Source organism: Camelina sativa, chromosome 18, assembly GCF_030686135.1.
Source record: "Camelina sativa cultivar CO46 ecotype springtype chromosome 18, ASM3068613v1".
Lineage (NCBI taxonomy): Eukaryota > Viridiplantae > Streptophyta > Magnoliopsida > Brassicales > Brassicaceae > Camelina > Camelina sativa.
The window spans coordinates 11,824,963-11,842,169 of NC_141897.1; the positions used below are offsets into that span (position 1 = coordinate 11,824,963).

Sequence of the window (17,207 nt, forward strand, 5' to 3'; positions counted from 1 at the left end):
GATTGCATGGTATATACTAATGGATGCGATCATACCAGCACTAATGCATCAGATCCCAACAGAACTCCGCAGTTAAGCGTGCTTGGGTGAGAGTAGTACTAGGATGGGTGACCTCCTGGGAAGTCCTCGTGTTGCATCACTCCCTCTTTTTTTTTGGTTGTTGCGTAAGACTATATTGTACAAACAGAACGTCGTAACTTTTACATCGTGAGGAACCAAGCGACCCATAATACCTTTTCGGAAAGCCGCAAGAGAGTATTTGGTAAGGCAATGGGTCTTTGTACCATTGGACCATTCCGAAGGCCGAATTTTGACGTTTGAAGGTGTTTCAGTAAATTAAAGTTTATCTTTTCTTGGGCTATCATTTATAAGAACCTACGTTTGATAAAACATTAACTACTATGTAACATAAGTAAAGGCACATATAAAATGTGCTCTATCTTGCTTTTAAAAAATCACAAACAAAACTCAAGTCATTTAGCAAACAAAATCCTTCTATTATTTTTTTTTGGGTTAAAATATTGAGATTCTAAAGCAAATGAAGACAACACTTTTCTTCCTAGTTCTTGCAGTTCTTGTTTCATCATGTAAGTTTATTCTCTTTAAATAAAATATATATACCATGTTTTATAGTCGGGAATAAAATATTAACTTAATAATTTCATTTTCTTTTAAATTACTTTTAGGTGTATCAAATATTATGGTACAATCTATTTCAGAAGAAAAAACTCCCTTTCCCATTCTTCCACTAAGCTCTGATATTGATCCAACTGACGAACATGTTGGACACTCTCCTGATGACATGCAAATTCTTTTTTGCCAGCAATGTGGATATCATTGTGTTGAGAAAAAGAAAAATATATTTAGTTGTGACAATTCAATTTGTCGCTGTACCTTTGAAGACATTTTGTAAGATATTCTATTTGTAGAATAATATAGAAAATCAATACAAATTATAATAATGTACTATTCTCTTTATTTCCTGGTTTTATTTTTCATTTTCCCCTTATAACCCAAATGTTATGTATACATGCATTTGCATATCGCATGAATCTTTTTTTGGTAGGTTAATTACTTAATCTATTAAATGAGTTATCTAAACTAGAAAACTATAATGATATAAAATAGATATAATAGGGGGGAAACAAATGTATAATGGATTAATGGTAGCAAAACTAATTAGTATTTTGAAATATGTAGATATTCTTTGGTCTACATAAAATATAGTACTATATTTTATTAAAGTATTTTTTTAGTCTCAGAGGATATACCCCATGGATCATTTTGAAGGATCAGCGTCTTTTTCAATCCAATTCAATATTTAGTCAGACTGGAATTCACTTTTATGTCCAATTTTTACACTCTCAAAATATTCTTTGAACAAAACTGAAATGTTAATTCTGTTTATTGTAATTTTTTTTAATTTCCCATTCAATTTGTAATTAAATTGAGGAGGGTTACATTCTTAAAAAACATTTAATATTATCAAATGCAAATTAGCAATTAAGAAAAAAAATAAACTAAATCAAACCAGTACACAAACATATTTATGTAATTATGTCTATTTGAATACATTAATGTTTTAATATTAACTATTGCATTCAAAACCACAAATAAGAAAAAAAAGTTACACAAATACATTTATATAAATTTTTAAAATGAAAATAATAATAAATTGAGATGCCAAGTGTGTAATAAAGGAAAAATAGAACATTACCTTTATTATAATATTTAGGATTATTAATCTATAGTATTATATTATAATCGAAATTTATTTATCTTCCTCATTATCACCTGAAGTAATAAATTCACTATTGTATATTGTTGTATTTAAAACTTTGAAACAAAAAGTGTAAATTAAATTTTATAGTTTCTTTAACTATTAGTATTTATTTATAATAAAATACGTTTGATAAAACATTAATTAGTAACTACTATGTAACATAATTAAATGCACATATAAATGTATTACTATCTTGCTTTTAAAACATCACAACCAAAACTCAAAACGATTAGCAAACAAAATCCTTCAAATTTCTATAGAAAATGAAGACAACATTTTTCTTCCTAACTCTTGCAGTTCTTTGCATCATGTAAGTTATTATTTTTAATTATTACATATATATACATACATATATACCATGTTTTATAGTCGAGAATAAAATATTAACTTAATAATTTCATTTTCTTTTGAATTACTTATAGGTGTATCAAATATTATGGCAAAATCTATTTTGGAGGAAAAAACTCCCTCTTCCATTCCTCCACTAAGCTCTGATATTGATCCAATAGATGAACATGTTGGACACTGTCCTGATGACCTGAAAATTCTTTTTTGCCAAAAATGTGCATATCATTGTATTGAGAAAATGAAAAAATTATTTAGTTGTGACAATTCAATTTGTCGATGTGCCTTTGAAGACCTTTTGTAAGATATTTTATTTGTAGAATAATCTAGAAAATAAATAAAAATAATAATAATGTACTAATTTTATTTAATTTCCTAGTTTTACTTTTAATTTTTCTACTTATTTTAATCCAAATGTTATATATACACATGCAAATGATGAGATTGAAAACTTGAAAATGTTTTGAACAAAGAAAATATCACATTGGAAGGAAGAAATAATCGGTGACAATTAGTTCTGTTAAAACTTAAAACCATTTTATTCTCTCTTACATAACACCAATTATCATTTTATATAGTATATACAACTTCACACATACTCTTTAAACATTTCCAAGAAACGGAACGCTTCACAAATCACACAATTCTTATTACTCTGAAGTGAAATTTTTATAAAAAAAAAAAAAAACATTGGTACAATAAATTTGTAACAAAATCAGAAGACTTGAAGAATCAATCAAACAGAGTCAATAACGGGCCAAGCCCAAATAAAGAAAATAGTCCAAAAAAGGCCATTTACGTAAAGAGAATGTGAAGAAATAAAGTATACGAATGACACGTATCCATCTTCTTTCTCTTGGTCTATAAATACAAATTTACCATTCTCTGGCCAAAGTTTCTCTTTCCTTGGCTGGGGTTTTGAGAGAGAAACACACAAAGAAGAGAGAGAGAGAGAGTTTTCTTCTTCCCACATCAAAGAGAGCCAACCCATCAAAACTTAACCCGTAAAAGTTTCAATTTTTTTTTTTTTTCAAAAATAAAACCTTTCATAGAAGAACATTTACAGATATATTATTACACAGAAAGAGAAGGTATATATATATACACACTTCTTATGCCAACACATGTAGATTGAGAAGAGAGAGAGAGATGAGAGATTTGATATTTTTCTCACTCTTGAGATCTTTTCGAAATCGCACCTTTTTTTATATGAAACTGAAGCAACATCTTTTGTTTTTGTTTTACTGATAAAAGTTTGGATTTTTGAGTTTTGAAATTGGATCGGGGCAGAGATTACTAAAAAGCTTTGATTTTTGGGGTTTTCTGATAATTTTTTTGGTTTTCTTTAACTTCAAACCCACATGGAGAGGATTAGTACATAGCTTCGACTTTACGTTCCTTTGGCATAAGTTTTGTGATTTCACTTGACATTTTTGTTTTGTTTTTGTTCAATTTGATTTATTTTAGGGTTTTGATTGGATCGTCTTTTCGGAATCAACCCTAATCAGTGAAAAGCTCAATTCTTGGAGTGTGAGAATTGAATTTGGAGCTGTTGATGCGGGAGTTAGTATTATTTGCCCAATTGGGTTTCTTCACATTCAATTCGAGCTTTGCCACGGAGTTGAGATTTTGATTAATTGAACTTAAAGGTGCTTTTTTTTTTTAGATGCTCATAATTCCAAAAGTTTGTTAATGTGGAGTTGTGTAAAGTGTTTCTGATCTTGATTTCTGGTTATGTGGTTTTGTGGCAGGCTAAGTTATAATCTTGAGGGTACCACTCTTAAATTCAATTCAAGTTTGACCCATATCAGAGGGTTTCGGAAGTGTTATTTTGCTAAGTTATAAGTGATTTCGAAATTGTGGACATGGAATTTGATTACTGCGGGTCGGAAAGTGAATTTTGAGCTGGAATGGTGTACAGGATCATAGATTCTGATCTGGTCAAGTGTTGGGATAAATGAGCTAAAAAGTAGGAGAGTGGTTAAAGTATACTACTTTACAGTTCCCACGGACAAGTGCCATGTCTCGCTGCTTCCCATTTCCTCCACCAGGATATGAGAAGAAGATTAGAACTGACGAAGCAGAACCTCTTGTAAAGGTTAATATGTCAACTCTTAAGACTTACTCTACTTTGAATCACTGTCATTCTGGTTATTTTTAGAAATTAGAAACCAATTTTTAGAGGAAACTCAAGGATTACATGAGACTGGAGTCTAATGGGTTTTGTGGAATTCATTGTATTGTGGAATGTTTTGTGTTGTTTTTTAGGACTTATAGACATACTTAGTAAACCATTTGATTAGGTGATTCTTAGACTCTGGAGAATTAGTCTTTTGCTATTATGGTAACCTCATTGCTTGGTGATTAAACCTTGAGTATTCTCATGTAAACTGCGATCGATAGGAAGGATTTGACTATCTCTTATGAGAGTATCGCTGATGCTGATCGATTGGTACTTATATGTGAGAGAAATCATCAGAGATGCATCTCGTGTCATCTATAGAATTGTACCTTTCTTTTCCAGATTTACGAGAATGTTCCTTTGTCTCCTACTATATATAGAACACATTAAGGGTGATGGATCTTTGATTGAATTTAAATGGGGAATTGTAAGCTTCCAAGTGAAGGGCTGTTCATGTAGTTCGTTGTGTTAGATGTTCGAAATATTTATCTCATTTATTATTTTCTCAAGGGTTTGCTTATTTGACCTGAGGACCATATTAGTATCTCTTTTCACAACCGGTATTAGATTAGACTATTTAAGGATCGGGAAGTAGTGAGGGTGCCTTGCATTGATGTAGGTGATTGAATAGCCATAATTAAGACACTGCAGTAAATGGTACTCAGAAAGAATATTGAGGAGTTTAGGAGTTAGTTATGGAGCTTGAATTTACTGGTAGTAGTTTACGGCAGATAGATCAGACTATTTACCTACTAGAGGATAAAGAAAAAGAAAAACAATGCATATCCATCCTTTTCACTATTTTTGGCCCGCAGCCGTATATAATCTGGTCTGTTAATAGCTGAGGGATTTGGAAGCTTTCGTTTTTCTTTCAAGTGTAATTCTCCTCTGGAAAATGACAGTTTTATGCTGAAATGCTTTTGTATTCTGTCTTTTATGCTTTTGCCACGTATAGAGTACAGTCTGTTACTGTTATAGGTGGAAGTGGAACTATATGCTGCTGCCTTATATGTTTCTTCATGGGATGTGAATTTCAGGACAAGTACAAGGAAAAGAAGCACAAGAAGGATAAAGAAAAGAAAGAGGGTAAAGAGAAAAGGAGTAAAGATAGAAGCAAAGACAAACAGAAGGAAAGAAAGGAGAAGAAAGTCAAACATAAAGATCGGAAAGATAAAGAAAAAAGCAAACCGTTGGAGGAGAAGAAAGCAGAGGTTCTGACAAACACCGGGCACAGAGAGAAACTTGTAACAAATGCCGTGCAGAATAATATCAATGGAGAGTCAAAGTATGTACAGGACCTGGCAAGAAGGATCAGATATGACGAAGAAGCAACAGGAAGTCAGAGTGCACCAAAGATTGATTATCCCAACCCAAAAAATTTAGGATTAACTGGAAGAGCATTTGAGAATGGCCCAGTTGAGGAAATAACCCATAGGGTGGATGAAGATAAGAGAATCAATACCCCGAAGAATTTTGCAGCGGCAAAAAGTTCTAAAAATGCTACTTCTCGAGTATACTTAGGTGCAGATCAGAAAAGAACTGAGGTTATGAGTAAACCGATGGAGAACAGAGACCAGGCCAGGCAAACAGAATCAGCGGAGAAGAGTCACCGCAAGCAAAGTGTGACCAAGGGTGATAAACCAAGGGATCAAGAAGGGGAAAAGAAGAATGAAGCAAAAGATAAAGACAGAATTAAAGAGAAGAAAGAGGAAAACATAGAGTCAATAAATAAAACTCGCCAGGAGAAACCAAAATTGATAGAAGGGCCCAGATTAGAGGAGAGGGAAAAGGACTATCTGGACATAAGAAATAGCAAACCGCCTGACCTTTCACGGGCAAGCGTCAAGAACGTTATTACTGAGGGAAATCTTGGCAAGCGGAAGGATCATGAGACAAATGGATTCTTGTATGGTGAGTTTATTCCCTGATCCGATTCTCTGTCTGGTGAATGAGGAGTGTAGTTGCCATATTAACCATAGTATGATAATAGTACTTTAAAGCACCTTATAGTTTTATCCAATCATGGTATGTTTTCTTACCTTAAAAAGATAATTCAATTTCTTAGTCTCTGGGTATTGTAGTAGTTATTTGGACTAATGAAACGTTGACAGTGTTCTTCACTATTTGTTTTTCTAACATTAGTCTTTAATTTTTGTGCAGAAAATGGAACCATGCCACACAAGTTACAGAGGCACTCAACTTCTTCACCATCTGTGGAAAATGGAAGAACATTAGGTGCACCCCGAACTCCTCCAATGCCTGCATCTAAGGTGCAAGAAACGACTTGCAAGCCACAAGTCAAAGAAGTTAGGATTAACGGTTTTGCTGTATCTGGAGAAAAACAAAAGGTCTGTCCACCAAGCCCTTTGGCTGCAACAATGAAAGTGAAAGTCAAGGAAAATGGTGAAGCATCCATAAAGCCGCCTCATCCTGACCTAAAGTATCTCAATCAGATACTCAATGTACCAACAAGGGAGCCGTTGCCGGAGGTTGAAGATGACCAAGAATGGCTACTTGGTCAGTCGGGTGTCAAGTTAAAAAAGGCGAGAACAGATTCTGGGGAATCCTTGCAGGTCTGGAACCAAGCTTTCAGAATAGAATCTGCGGATATTGTAGCTCTACCTTATGTTATTCCATTTTAGCTGTGACTATATTCTCGGATGCTCCTACGCCACAACCCATGAGGAGAAGTATCCCTCACACAACGCCACGCCACTTTGCAGCAGTGTTTGCTATGTTAGCATCAGCATCTATGATGGCTCTTTAAAGAAGAGCAACACAGCACTCCATAGCTCCCCAAAGTGTATGAGCAGGGATTAAATATGTTATATGCCCATAAAATATGAACACCCACAAAGCTCTGCATGGGTGGGGAAAAAAGAATGAATGAAGATGTAAGTAGAGTAAATCCATAGAGAGGGTAATTTTGTTGTTGACTCGCTGTTTGACATGTTGTGTTATATGGACAAGGATATGTGTGGCCTTTGGTTCTGCACGCAATTTTGATTCTCTGCTTACATCACACCAACATTAAGTTTGTATATTACAGAGAAAAAAGAAAAAAAAGAGTAGGGTTCTGTGTGTGTTACTGGGCATGGAAACGTGTTATCAGAGTGATGACGGAAGAAGGTTAGTGTCAGAGATCTTTATGCTTTCATCAGAATCGTTGAGTTGGAAGATAGACTTGGTTTTCTCAGGAATACTATTGTACCAAATCCTGACTAAAGCAATGATCACTAGGAATGAAAAATTCCAGACTCTTTTTGAATCGTTCTGGGTATTAAGTAACTGAACCCTTTGTTTCTCAATCCTAGCGATCGTTGGTTTATCAGGATTTGGTACACGAGTATTCTTGAGAAAACCAAGAATATCTTCTCTTCGATTCTAACGAAAGCTTGAAGATTTTTGGTATTATATAACCTTTCTTATTAGCTCCATGCCCAACAGTGTAATGTGTAAAATTTTAGTATTTCTTTCAATCCTAAATCTCTCTCTCATTAATGCAATATAGTTGCTACGTTCCCTTAGTGGTGGCACGTGCTTTTTCGGTCTCACGATATTAAAAAACTTCTTATTTTTAGTTTTGGTCACGTAGATATCTCTTTTATTCAAAACCTTGTAAGCAGGTTAACTTCCTGTTTATGGATATAATTTTACCAACTTCAATTTGTTTCCATGTCTTAGTACAATGATCGAAATTCAATTTCTCACACAGAAGCATATTTGGTGAAAGATAGATTGGTATTAGTACTAAAATGGGAGAGAAAATTTTTGGTGTTGTTTACTCCGCTGATCAATGCAGTGAAGGTCTCGATAAAATGCCTAGTAGAGACTTTAGGGAAATTACTTCACATGAAGTGTGTTAGCTTAAGGGTTTAGTTCTTTTTTTCTTGATGAGAATTCCCTTTGAAGACAGAGCAAGTTGATTGATGGAGTGATGATGCAACCATACAAAGCATTTGAGTGGGTCTTGATGCTGAAAAGCGATTAAGTTACCATTCTTTCTTGTATTTGCACTGTTGCCAAGAACCCCTACTGATGATGATATGAGTGGGTTAGATATCACTGCATCCAAAGTTGTTGAGTCAAAGATACACTGGTGACGCGGTAGTCTTTTGTTTTGATAAGCATGTTGCTCTTTCATCTCTCAAAGGCTATCTCTTCCGGCTGAAACGGTAAGCTATAATCCCTTTGGATTTGTGTGTCCGGTCATGTAGTCATGTACTATGATGAAATATTGCTTATTGACCGATCAATCTGTTGCCGTTTTGCTCTGCTTACAAATATTGGACAGTTGTCGTGGTTTTGTTATCCCAGGATATTCAAGCAATATAGAGGACGTAGAATGAGTAAGGTGTATGGGTGTTTCTTTTACTCTGGAATGATAAATTTAATACAGTGAATAAATATGCTCGGTACAAGTTACATTTTCTTTTACAAGCGCTAGGTTTTACTGTTTCAGCTATGAGTTATGATTACAATCCTCTTAATAGTTTCAGCAGTGTAATGTTTTGTGTAGCCCCTCTTGAAATTTTTGCCTCTGAAGTTAACAACCTATATATGTCATATGTGATATGTTTGCAGAGTTCAAGCATCAGTGTGAATGAGCTGGAGAATCCAATAGGCCAATGATACGACTGAGTCATCGCTTGAAGAACATGAAAAAAAATACCAGAAACAGTCCTCTTTCCTTTCTAAAGCTCACGAAGAAGCTTAACATTCATGAAAATCATGCAGCAGCTTCTTCAATTTGGTAGATAAGTTGTGATACTAGTTCTTCATGTGCAGCATCTAATTTAATATTCTGCCCTATAATATATATATAGATCTTATTTGATCAATTTATTAATCATATGGGACCGTTAATCATAAGATATATTACTGTGGAAAACTCTCAGCCAATAGATTGGTAGGCTGGACAAGGTTGACTTGGAGTCAACTTGTTTTTGACAAAATTGATCGCTTTCTGAGAATTTAGATCATTTTCTTTTTCTGAGAATTTGTACCATTGGCGTTCTTGCTGGTTTTGTGGTAGGTGATTGTGAGGGAGTATTTTATGGCTGGAGGAGTTGTGTCGTTTGGAGTTGAGAAGCTTTGGGATCTCCTGAGTCGAGAATCTGAGCGATTGCAGGGAATTGATGAGCAAGTTGATGGACTAAAGCTGCAGCTGAGAAGGTTACAATCGTTGTTGAAAGATGCAGATGCCAAGAAACATGTAAGTGAAAGGGTGAGAAACTTCTTAGAAGATGTCACAGACATGGTTTATGATGCTGAGGATATAATTGAATCCTTTCTTCTGAACAAACTTAGAGGAAAGGAAAAAGGGATCAAGAAGCAAGCGAGAAGACTTGTTTGCTTCTTGATGGATCGCCACAAAGTTGCTTCAGATATCAAAGGCATCACTAAGAGGATCTCTGAGGTGATTGGGGAAATGCAGAGTTTTGGGATCCAACAAATCATTGATCATGGTGGTCGTTCGCTGTCTTTTCAGGACAGACAAAGGGAGCAGAGGGAGATCCGGCAAACGTTTCCTAACAGTTCTGAAAGCGATCTTGTCGGGGTGGAGCAGAGCGTTGAAGAATTGGTTGGTCATTTGGTGGACAATGATAAGGTTCAAGTGGTTTCTGTATCTGGGATGGGCGGTATTGGTAAAACCACTCTGGCCAGACAAGTCTTTCATCATGACTTTGTCCGACGTCATTTTGATGGATTTGCATGGGTCTGCGTTTCACAACAGTTTACGCAGAAGCATGTCTGGCAGAGGATCTTTCAAGAACTTCGGCCACACGATGGTGATATTTTACAGATGGACGAATATACAATCCAGGGTAAACTCTTTCAATTGTTGGAGACAACTAGATATTTGGTTGTCCTTGATGATGTATGGAAAGAAGAAGACTGGGATCGAGTAAAAGCTGTGTTTCCTCATAAAAGAGGTGAGCGATGATCTTGTGTGATTGTTAAAAGAAATTTATAGAAGAAATGTCTTTAATTTATTCCCTAACATGATGAGCACACAAAATATTTTGCAGGTTGGAAGATGCTACTTACTTCTCGGAATGAAGGTGTTGGGTTACATGTTGATCCAACATGTTTAGCTTTTAAAGTAAGAACCCTTAATCCCAAAGAAAGTTGGAAGCTCTGTGAGAGGATAGTATTCTCTACGAAAGATGAAACTGGTACACTTTCAAATATCAAATTAAGATCAAGAATCTAGTAAATATATTTTTGCAGCTCACATCTTGAAATGTTTGATGTTGTGTAGAATTAAGGCTTGATGAAGAAATGGAAGCTATGGGAAAGGAAATGGTCACATATTGTGGGGGACTACCATTAGCTGTTAAAGTTTTGGGAGGCTTGTTAGCTAATAAACATACAGCTCGTGAGTGGAAAAGAGTTTATGACAATATCGGAGCTCAAATCGTAGGAAAATCGTGCTTAGGTGACAACAGTCTCAGTTCGGTTTACCGAATATTATCTTTGAGTTATGAAGATTTGCCAACACGTTTAAAGCATTGCTTCCTTTACCTAGCCCATTTTCCTGAAGATTACAAGATACGTATGTGGTTGTTGTTTAATTACTGGGCTGCAGAAGGAATATTAACATCCTTTTTCGATGGATCAACCATTCGAGATAGTGGAGAAGACTACCTAAAAGAGCTACTAAGGAGAAATTTGCTTATAGCTGACACAAACTACTTGAGGTGGAGATTTGAAACTTGTCAAATGCATGACATGATGAGAGAAGTATGTTTATCTAAAGCCAAAGAAGAGAACTTCCTACTAATTGTCAAAGTCTCTACTTCCACCTCTACCATTAATGCTCAGTCTCCTAGTAAATCTCGCAGGCTGACCGTACATAGTGGTAACGCCCTTCATATACTGGGACACAAAATCAATAGAAAAGTCAGATCGCTTTTACTTTTGGGACTCGAGGAAGATTGGAAACAGTCAGCCCCGGGCTTCCAGAGTTTACCATTGCTCAGGGTGTTGGATCTTTCTTGGGTAAAGTTTGAAGGAGGGAAGTTACCTTCTAGCATTGGAGGGCTCATCCACTTGAGGTTCTTGAGCTTATATGAAGCTGGGGTATCTCATTTACCTTCTACTATGCGTAATTTAAAGCTTCTTCTCTACTTGAACTTAGGTGTTTATGCAGGGGTACCGGTTCATATACCAAATGTTTTTAAAGAGATGCTAGAGTTAAGGTACCTTTCCCTACCTGTGCTTTTGCATGATAAAACCGAGTTGGAACTAGGTGATCTAGTAAACCTGGAGCACTTGTCATCTTTCCCAACACAACATAGTAGCGTGACAGACCTCCTCCGTATGACCAAGCTCAGGTCTCTCGCTGTAACTTTGAGCAAAAACTGTACTTTCGAAAATCTATCGTCATCTCTCCTTAAATTGCGAAGCCTCGAGACGCTTGATTTCCTTACTTCGCCCAATGCCAGTGTGGACTTTATTCATCAAGTGGGAGAGTTCGTTCTAGATTTTTTTCATCTAAAGGAGTTAGGATTGCATGTACATATGTCAAAGATTCCTGATCAACATCGATTCCCTCCCCACCTTGAACACATATATCTACATGATTGCCGCATGGAGGAGGATCCAATGCCGATTCTAGAAAAGTTGCTTCGTTTGAAGTCGGTTGAATTAAGACATCAGGCTTTCGTTGGGAGGAAAATGGTGTGCTCAAAAGGTGGTTTCCCTCAGTTATGTGCTCTAGATATATCGGAAGAAGAGGAGTTGGAAGTGTGGACAGTAGAAGAATTCTCCATGCCATGTCTTCGTACTTTGACTATGCATGATTGCAAAAAGTTGCAGGCACTTCCTGATGGACTCAAGTACATAACTTCGTTAAAGGAACTGACGGTTGAAGGAATGAAGAGGGAGTGGAAGAAGAAACTGATACCAGGTGGAGAAGATTACCACAAAGTCCAGCACGTTCCTAGTGTTCAATTTATCAACTGTGGCGACGTATAATGAGAATAACCACTAGCAGGTAGAAATAAATGGTTTAATGTTCACTTTGTTGGCTTTGCATCTTATTTGGATTCGTGTGAAAGTCGTGTGGACAGGTCTCAATTGTTATACATTGTTCGTGATTTTCACGGTTAGCTTTTGAAAGCTTTATTTGCATCATTACAGTAGGTTGGGTTTTGAAAAAATACCCTCGAACATTTTTCAAAGATAATTCTTAAACAATTATAGGCTGAGTTATATTTTTACAGCGTTAGCCACCTTTTCTACTGTGTGTGTATACGCATAGGCAAGACATGGTTGAGCCAAGATGAGCAAAACTGATGTACAATAAACGGAATCATCTCATTTCCAAAACGTCTGGCAAACATTATATTTTCTCAGGGGAACAAAAAACAGAGACAAGTGGAGAAAGATTCCTTGTCTAAACTTTACGGGTTTATAGCGAGTTTGTTGAAGGCGGCGAGAACTCTCTCTTCCGTGAACTGTCTGTGGTTTTCATAGAAATCTAATATCTCCATTGCAATATTCTTCACCTGCCAACATGTTCACAACATACCGATGAATAATTAAAACAGACCATGCCTTCTAGTCACAACATTTTGTCAGAGAATTAAAAGGACAATAAAAATGTTTATAAACGTAAGGGTGTAAACATAAGACTTACGATGTTCATGTCGACGGAAAGCTCTTCAAACCATGTCCTTATGTCTTTCTCTTTGTGTACAGAAGCAATGTAAATGCAAGCGAGTGTGATGAGAAAAGGCGGATGTGTAAGGATGAGGTCCATTCTGTAAGTGTCGTTGACAAGACCCCTATAGTTTCCAAAGAAAACTAAAAGCAGTCAAGAGAGCATTTACTTTTTTTGCTTGCAAATCAAAACATGTTAGTAACTTATATACAACTGACTTATTGATTTCAACAAAACTTCATCCCTAAGCTTAATAAAGGACAAAAGTTTTCTATACATACCAAGTTAAATGGGTCATACTTGTGTCATTGATTCCAGAATCCTGCAAGAACCTGTAAGTAAAGCAAGAAGGAATAATCAAAAGGAAATGCATTGCAAAAATATATTTTGATGTCGACACATAAAAAGATACAAAGCAAAGATACGCAAAAGACTTTACTCAGGAAGAGATCGGTACGGGTGGAATACAACAAGATAGAAGTTCAATGCTTCCAAGATCTTCATCTCCATTTCAAGAATATCTTTAATCTCATATCTAAACTTTTCATCAGCATCTAGCGAGAGAGAGAGTGAAACATCCAATCTCATGAGAAACTAAAATGAAAGCTCAAACAAATTTTTTCTAACCAAACAAGCTTGAAGCAGAAAATTACACACTTTTTTTAATGTAGAAGACAAGAATCTTGGCGTGCACCACACTCTCTTCTGCTTTGCAAGCCAAATACAAGCAGGTCGGTGCGACAAGCCGAGGCTCATACTCCGTCAAACTCTTTCTGTCAACAAAACAGTACACAATCAAATCAATAATGATCAAACCTCAAGTCATCATCAAATCATCAGAAAAGTAGAACAAAGCCATACATACATACCTTGTGTAGACACGACGCATATAAGTTACTGCAGTTGCAATAACTCTGAATCATAAGTGCTAAATCAGTCAGCATTGTTCAAAAGGGTCGTTGCACATTTCATATATCATTACCACTAACAACGAAAGACTTCACCTTTGCCTAATCTTAATGTGTTGTGCCAATTTCGATATATCTGAAAACGAACAACAAGAAAGACCCTTGAATGTTTAATTGATGATCCATGGAAACATAGCCACAAAATTACAACACATGGAGATGATTAAAATCAGGAAAATAACATACAATTAGACATATGAAGCTTGATGAGTCTGAAATCTTCAACAGAGATTCCTCTCAGAGCATCAATGGGATGAACAACATTAATCTCTTCTGGGTCCTTTAACTCTTTGCTGTAGGAATCAAAAAACCCAGAACACGAATCAAATCAGGAACATATTAAAATCGAATCAAAACAACGATCTGTGATATTAAGACTGAAAACTTACTAATGCGTCGAAGTCCAGAAATTGGAAGCCATAGCTGCTTCTTCGATCCTTCAACTTTAAAAATACAAAGTTTTTATTTTTATTTTTATGGTGGATAATGAGAGAGCATGGGGTATAATGATATAAGGTCATCATTAACGGGAGAACTTTTTTTTCTGTTCTTAGATTAAATATATAGTGAAAATAATGTTACATCAGTTGTTAAGATTATAGGTAAAAAAAATGGGAGAACTAATTATGGTATTTTTATTCGAATAAAGATATAGTGAAATAATATTCATAAACATTTTACAAATTATAAAAACTTATAAAATAACATTTAAATTGCTTACTTATATAAAAGCAATTGTATACTTATAAATTAATATAATATTCATAAACATTTTACAAATTATAAAAACTTATAAAATAACATTTAAATTGCTTATTTATATAAAAGCAATTGTATACTTATAAATTAATATAATATTCATAAACATTTTACAAATTATAAAAACTTATAAAATAACATTTAAATTGCTTACTTATATAAAAGCAATTGTATACTTATAAATTAATATAATATTCTTAAATATATTACAATTATAAAAACTTATAAAATAACATTTAAATTGCTTACTTATATAAAAACAATTGTATACTTATAAATTAATATAATATTCTTAAACATATTACAATTATAAAAACTTATAAATTAACATTTAAATTGCTTACTTATATAAATGAAATATTTTTTTTTTCCAAAAAATCTCGTCCAATCACATGAAGCCACGTCAAATAAGAACTGGGCTTAAATCAGTTCTACATTAAGAACTAAAAAAAGTGTTCTAAGCCACTATTCATTATTTTTATAATTTTTTTGGGCTTAGAACACCCTTGGTGTTATCCCATTAATGATGGCCTAATGTTTTCTAATTTTTTTATTTTATATTTGATTTCTAATTGCTTTAAACAATATTTAACAACCAATAAACACAATACATTTAACTCACACATTAAAATAAAATTATAACTGAAAATAAAATAAATTATGCATTAATTTTAGTGATGTTAAAACGGGCTCAGAGCCCGCGGGCCTAAACGGGTACAATTATAAAAATTTAGGTCCGTACCCGTTTATTAACACTATCAAATAAACGGGTAAGCCCATTTAAACTCACGGGCTTCACGGGTCTGATAAAAAATTAATGGGTAGCCCGTTAAATTTTTTTTTTTCTGAGTTTTTGTTGTTTCTGAAAAACGCGATGTCGATGGTTTGAGCTGACCTTGTCAAAAACAATGACCTCGCCGTCTCTATCTCCAATCACCGTCTCTATCTCTGATCACGCTCGGGGCTAAAGCTAAAGGCCTAAAGCTCGAATCACGAAGATAATTGTCTCTTTCATTCCTCACTGCTTCTGGGTAACAGGGTAAGTTTGGTTTTTCTTAATTTCGATTTTGGGGGAATTCGATGGATACTTTGTTAAAATCACCAAACAAGCTCGAATTTTTCGTCCCTTAGTTTCATGGGTTTGAGAGATTAAGGAGTAACAATCCAAACCCTTCAAGGGTTAAGCTTGGTTTGAAGAAAAGGGCTATCAAAATTGGCTTTGGTGTTGTTGTTTCCGCGACTGCGAGTAGTACTAGTGCTTAATTTTAGATGAACCTCTTCTTATACTTAGTTAGTGTTACCATATCTTTGTGATTTTGGATTCAGTTTTGAGTAATTAAGAGTTGTTTAGTGATTTTTATTTTGTGTTAATTTTGCTGTTTGATTTGTACAGGAGCAAACAGTGTTGAAAAGAGTAGCACAAAGAGTTTAGACCTCTTGCCAAGAAGGAGCGCTGTTGAAAAGTTCTTGGACTCTGAGAGTGACAAATCTGATTATGAATGGTACTTCTTTGAGTGCTCGAATGTGAATTCTCTTAATATGTTGAAGTGTTAAGTTGTTTGATGAGGAGATTACGTTTGTGTTTAATGGTCGATTTGGATTATGTTTAATGGCATATGTTGAAGTGAAGATTCAGGTTTTTTCAAAGCTCAGAAGTGATCAAAGATTCTCTTCAGAAATTGTTTATGAGTCTAGGGACTCTCTTATTCAAGTCTGGTCAAGTCTAGGGTTCTCTTATTCAAGTCTGGTCAAGTCTAGGGCTCTCTTATTCAAGTCTGGTCAAATTCAAAGTCGATTTATTGTCTTAGTTCTTTGTTCTCGACCCACTAGTTCTCTGTTCTCAATTTATTGTCTCAGTTCTTTCTTCACTGTTTGTTGACTCATAAACACTTACAAATCTGTTTTATTAATTTTGCAGAATGGACTTAGAAACTGAACATTTGATAGCAAGGCTTAATGCTCAAAGTGATTATATGGATATGAATGAAGAAGATTGTGATATAGATGTAGAAATTGATGGGAATGAGGAGGAAGAGACAAAAATGCTCCACAGAACAGATCAAAGTGAAACTCAATCAACAACTCAAGCAACTCAAGCAACTCAAAATGTTCCACGGAAGAGAAAGTTAACTTCAAAGGTGTGGAAAGATATAGTGTCAGTTGGGGTTGAAGATGATGGCAAAGAAAGAGGCAAATGCATCCACTGTGGAACCAAGTTGGTTATCAATACTAAAACACATGGGACTAAGAGCTTGATTCGTCATTTGGAGAAGTGTCCAAAGAAACCAAAGAATGAAGATAGGCCTCCATATGATCATCAGATTAACCGTGAGATGACAAGTGAGATCATAATTTACCATGATTTGCCATTTCGCTATCCTGAGTATGAGAAAGTTAGAGCAAGAGACAAGTATCTCAATCCCGAGTGTCAACCAATTTGTAGACAGACTGCTGCAGCGGATGTGTATAGGAAGTATGAGATGGAAAAGGTCAAGCTGA

At 35.0% G+C, this 17,207-nt stretch overlaps 4 protein-coding genes, 1 long non-coding RNA gene and 1 pseudogene across 9 annotated transcripts; 5 read left to right on the plus strand and 1 right to left on the minus strand.

Moving 5' to 3' along the window:
• The first annotated feature begins 21 nt into the window (after window positions 1-21).
• Window positions 22-140, plus strand: LOC147922783 (5S ribosomal RNA; annotated as a pseudogene).
• Window positions 141-423: 283 nt separating this feature from the next.
• LOC147922784 (defensin-like protein 220) lies at window positions 424-962 on the plus strand. The gene is made up of 2 exons (XM_087497559.1): window positions 424-587; window positions 687-962. Exons 1-2 carry the CDS (start codon window positions 539-541, stop codon window positions 911-913), a joined length of 276 nt encoding a protein of 91 aa, XP_087353685.1. The 5' UTR covers window positions 424-538; the 3' UTR covers window positions 914-962.
• Window positions 963-1,945: 983 nt separating this feature from the next.
• LOC109130442 (uncharacterized) lies at window positions 1,946-2,516 on the plus strand. Its single transcript, XR_015588449.1, has 2 exons — window positions 1,946-2,093; window positions 2,206-2,516. It is a non-coding gene; the product is annotated as an uncharacterized LOC109130442 (long non-coding RNA).
• A 503-nt stretch (window positions 2,517-3,019) lies between these two features.
• LOC104763236 (uncharacterized) lies at window positions 3,020-7,310 on the plus strand. Its single transcript, XM_087497458.1, has 5 exons — window positions 3,020-3,219; window positions 3,596-3,777; window positions 3,880-4,226; window positions 5,348-6,221; window positions 6,471-7,310. Exons 3-5 carry the CDS (start codon window positions 4,149-4,151, stop codon window positions 6,950-6,952), a joined length of 1,434 nt encoding a protein of 477 aa, XP_087353584.1. The 5' UTR covers window positions 3,020-3,219; window positions 3,596-3,777; window positions 3,880-4,148; the 3' UTR covers window positions 6,953-7,310.
• Window positions 7,311-7,400: 90 nt separating this feature from the next.
• LOC104760838 (disease resistance RPP8-like protein 3) lies at window positions 7,401-12,452 on the plus strand. 5 transcript variants are annotated; one of them, XM_010483811.3, is made up of 5 exons: window positions 7,401-8,485; window positions 8,895-9,063; window positions 9,346-10,246; window positions 10,343-10,489; window positions 10,576-12,452. In XM_010483811.3, the coding sequence occupies exons 3-5, from the start codon at window positions 9,367-9,369 to the stop codon at window positions 12,291-12,293; spliced, it is 2,745 nt and encodes a 914-aa protein (XP_010482113.1). In that variant the 5' UTR covers window positions 7,401-8,485; window positions 8,895-9,063; window positions 9,346-9,366; the 3' UTR covers window positions 12,294-12,452. The 5 variants fall into 5 exon arrangements, with proteins under 5 accessions (XP_010482113.1, XP_087353582.1, XP_010482114.1 ...); XM_087497456.1 differs by lacking the exon at window positions 7,401-8,485 and having other exon boundaries at window positions 9,346-9,525; window positions 9,621-10,246; XM_087497457.1 differs by lacking the exons at window positions 7,401-8,485; window positions 8,895-9,063 and having other exon boundaries at window positions 9,287-9,525; window positions 9,621-10,246; window positions 10,576-11,396; window positions 11,467-12,452.
• A 164-nt stretch (window positions 12,453-12,616) lies between these two features.
• On the minus strand, window positions 12,617-14,498 carry LOC104760840 (cyclin-C1-2). Its single transcript, XM_010483813.3, has 9 exons — window positions 14,339-14,498; window positions 14,136-14,242; window positions 13,986-14,025; window positions 13,851-13,895; window positions 13,639-13,754; window positions 13,421-13,535; window positions 13,263-13,313; window positions 12,958-13,105; window positions 12,617-12,826 (listed from the first exon to the last, which is right to left on the minus strand). The coding sequence occupies exons 1-9, from the start codon at window positions 14,368-14,370 to the stop codon at window positions 12,722-12,724; spliced, it is 759 nt and encodes a 252-aa protein (XP_010482115.1). The 5' UTR covers window positions 14,371-14,498; the 3' UTR covers window positions 12,617-12,721.
• Window positions 14,499-17,207: the final 2,709 nt, after the last annotated feature.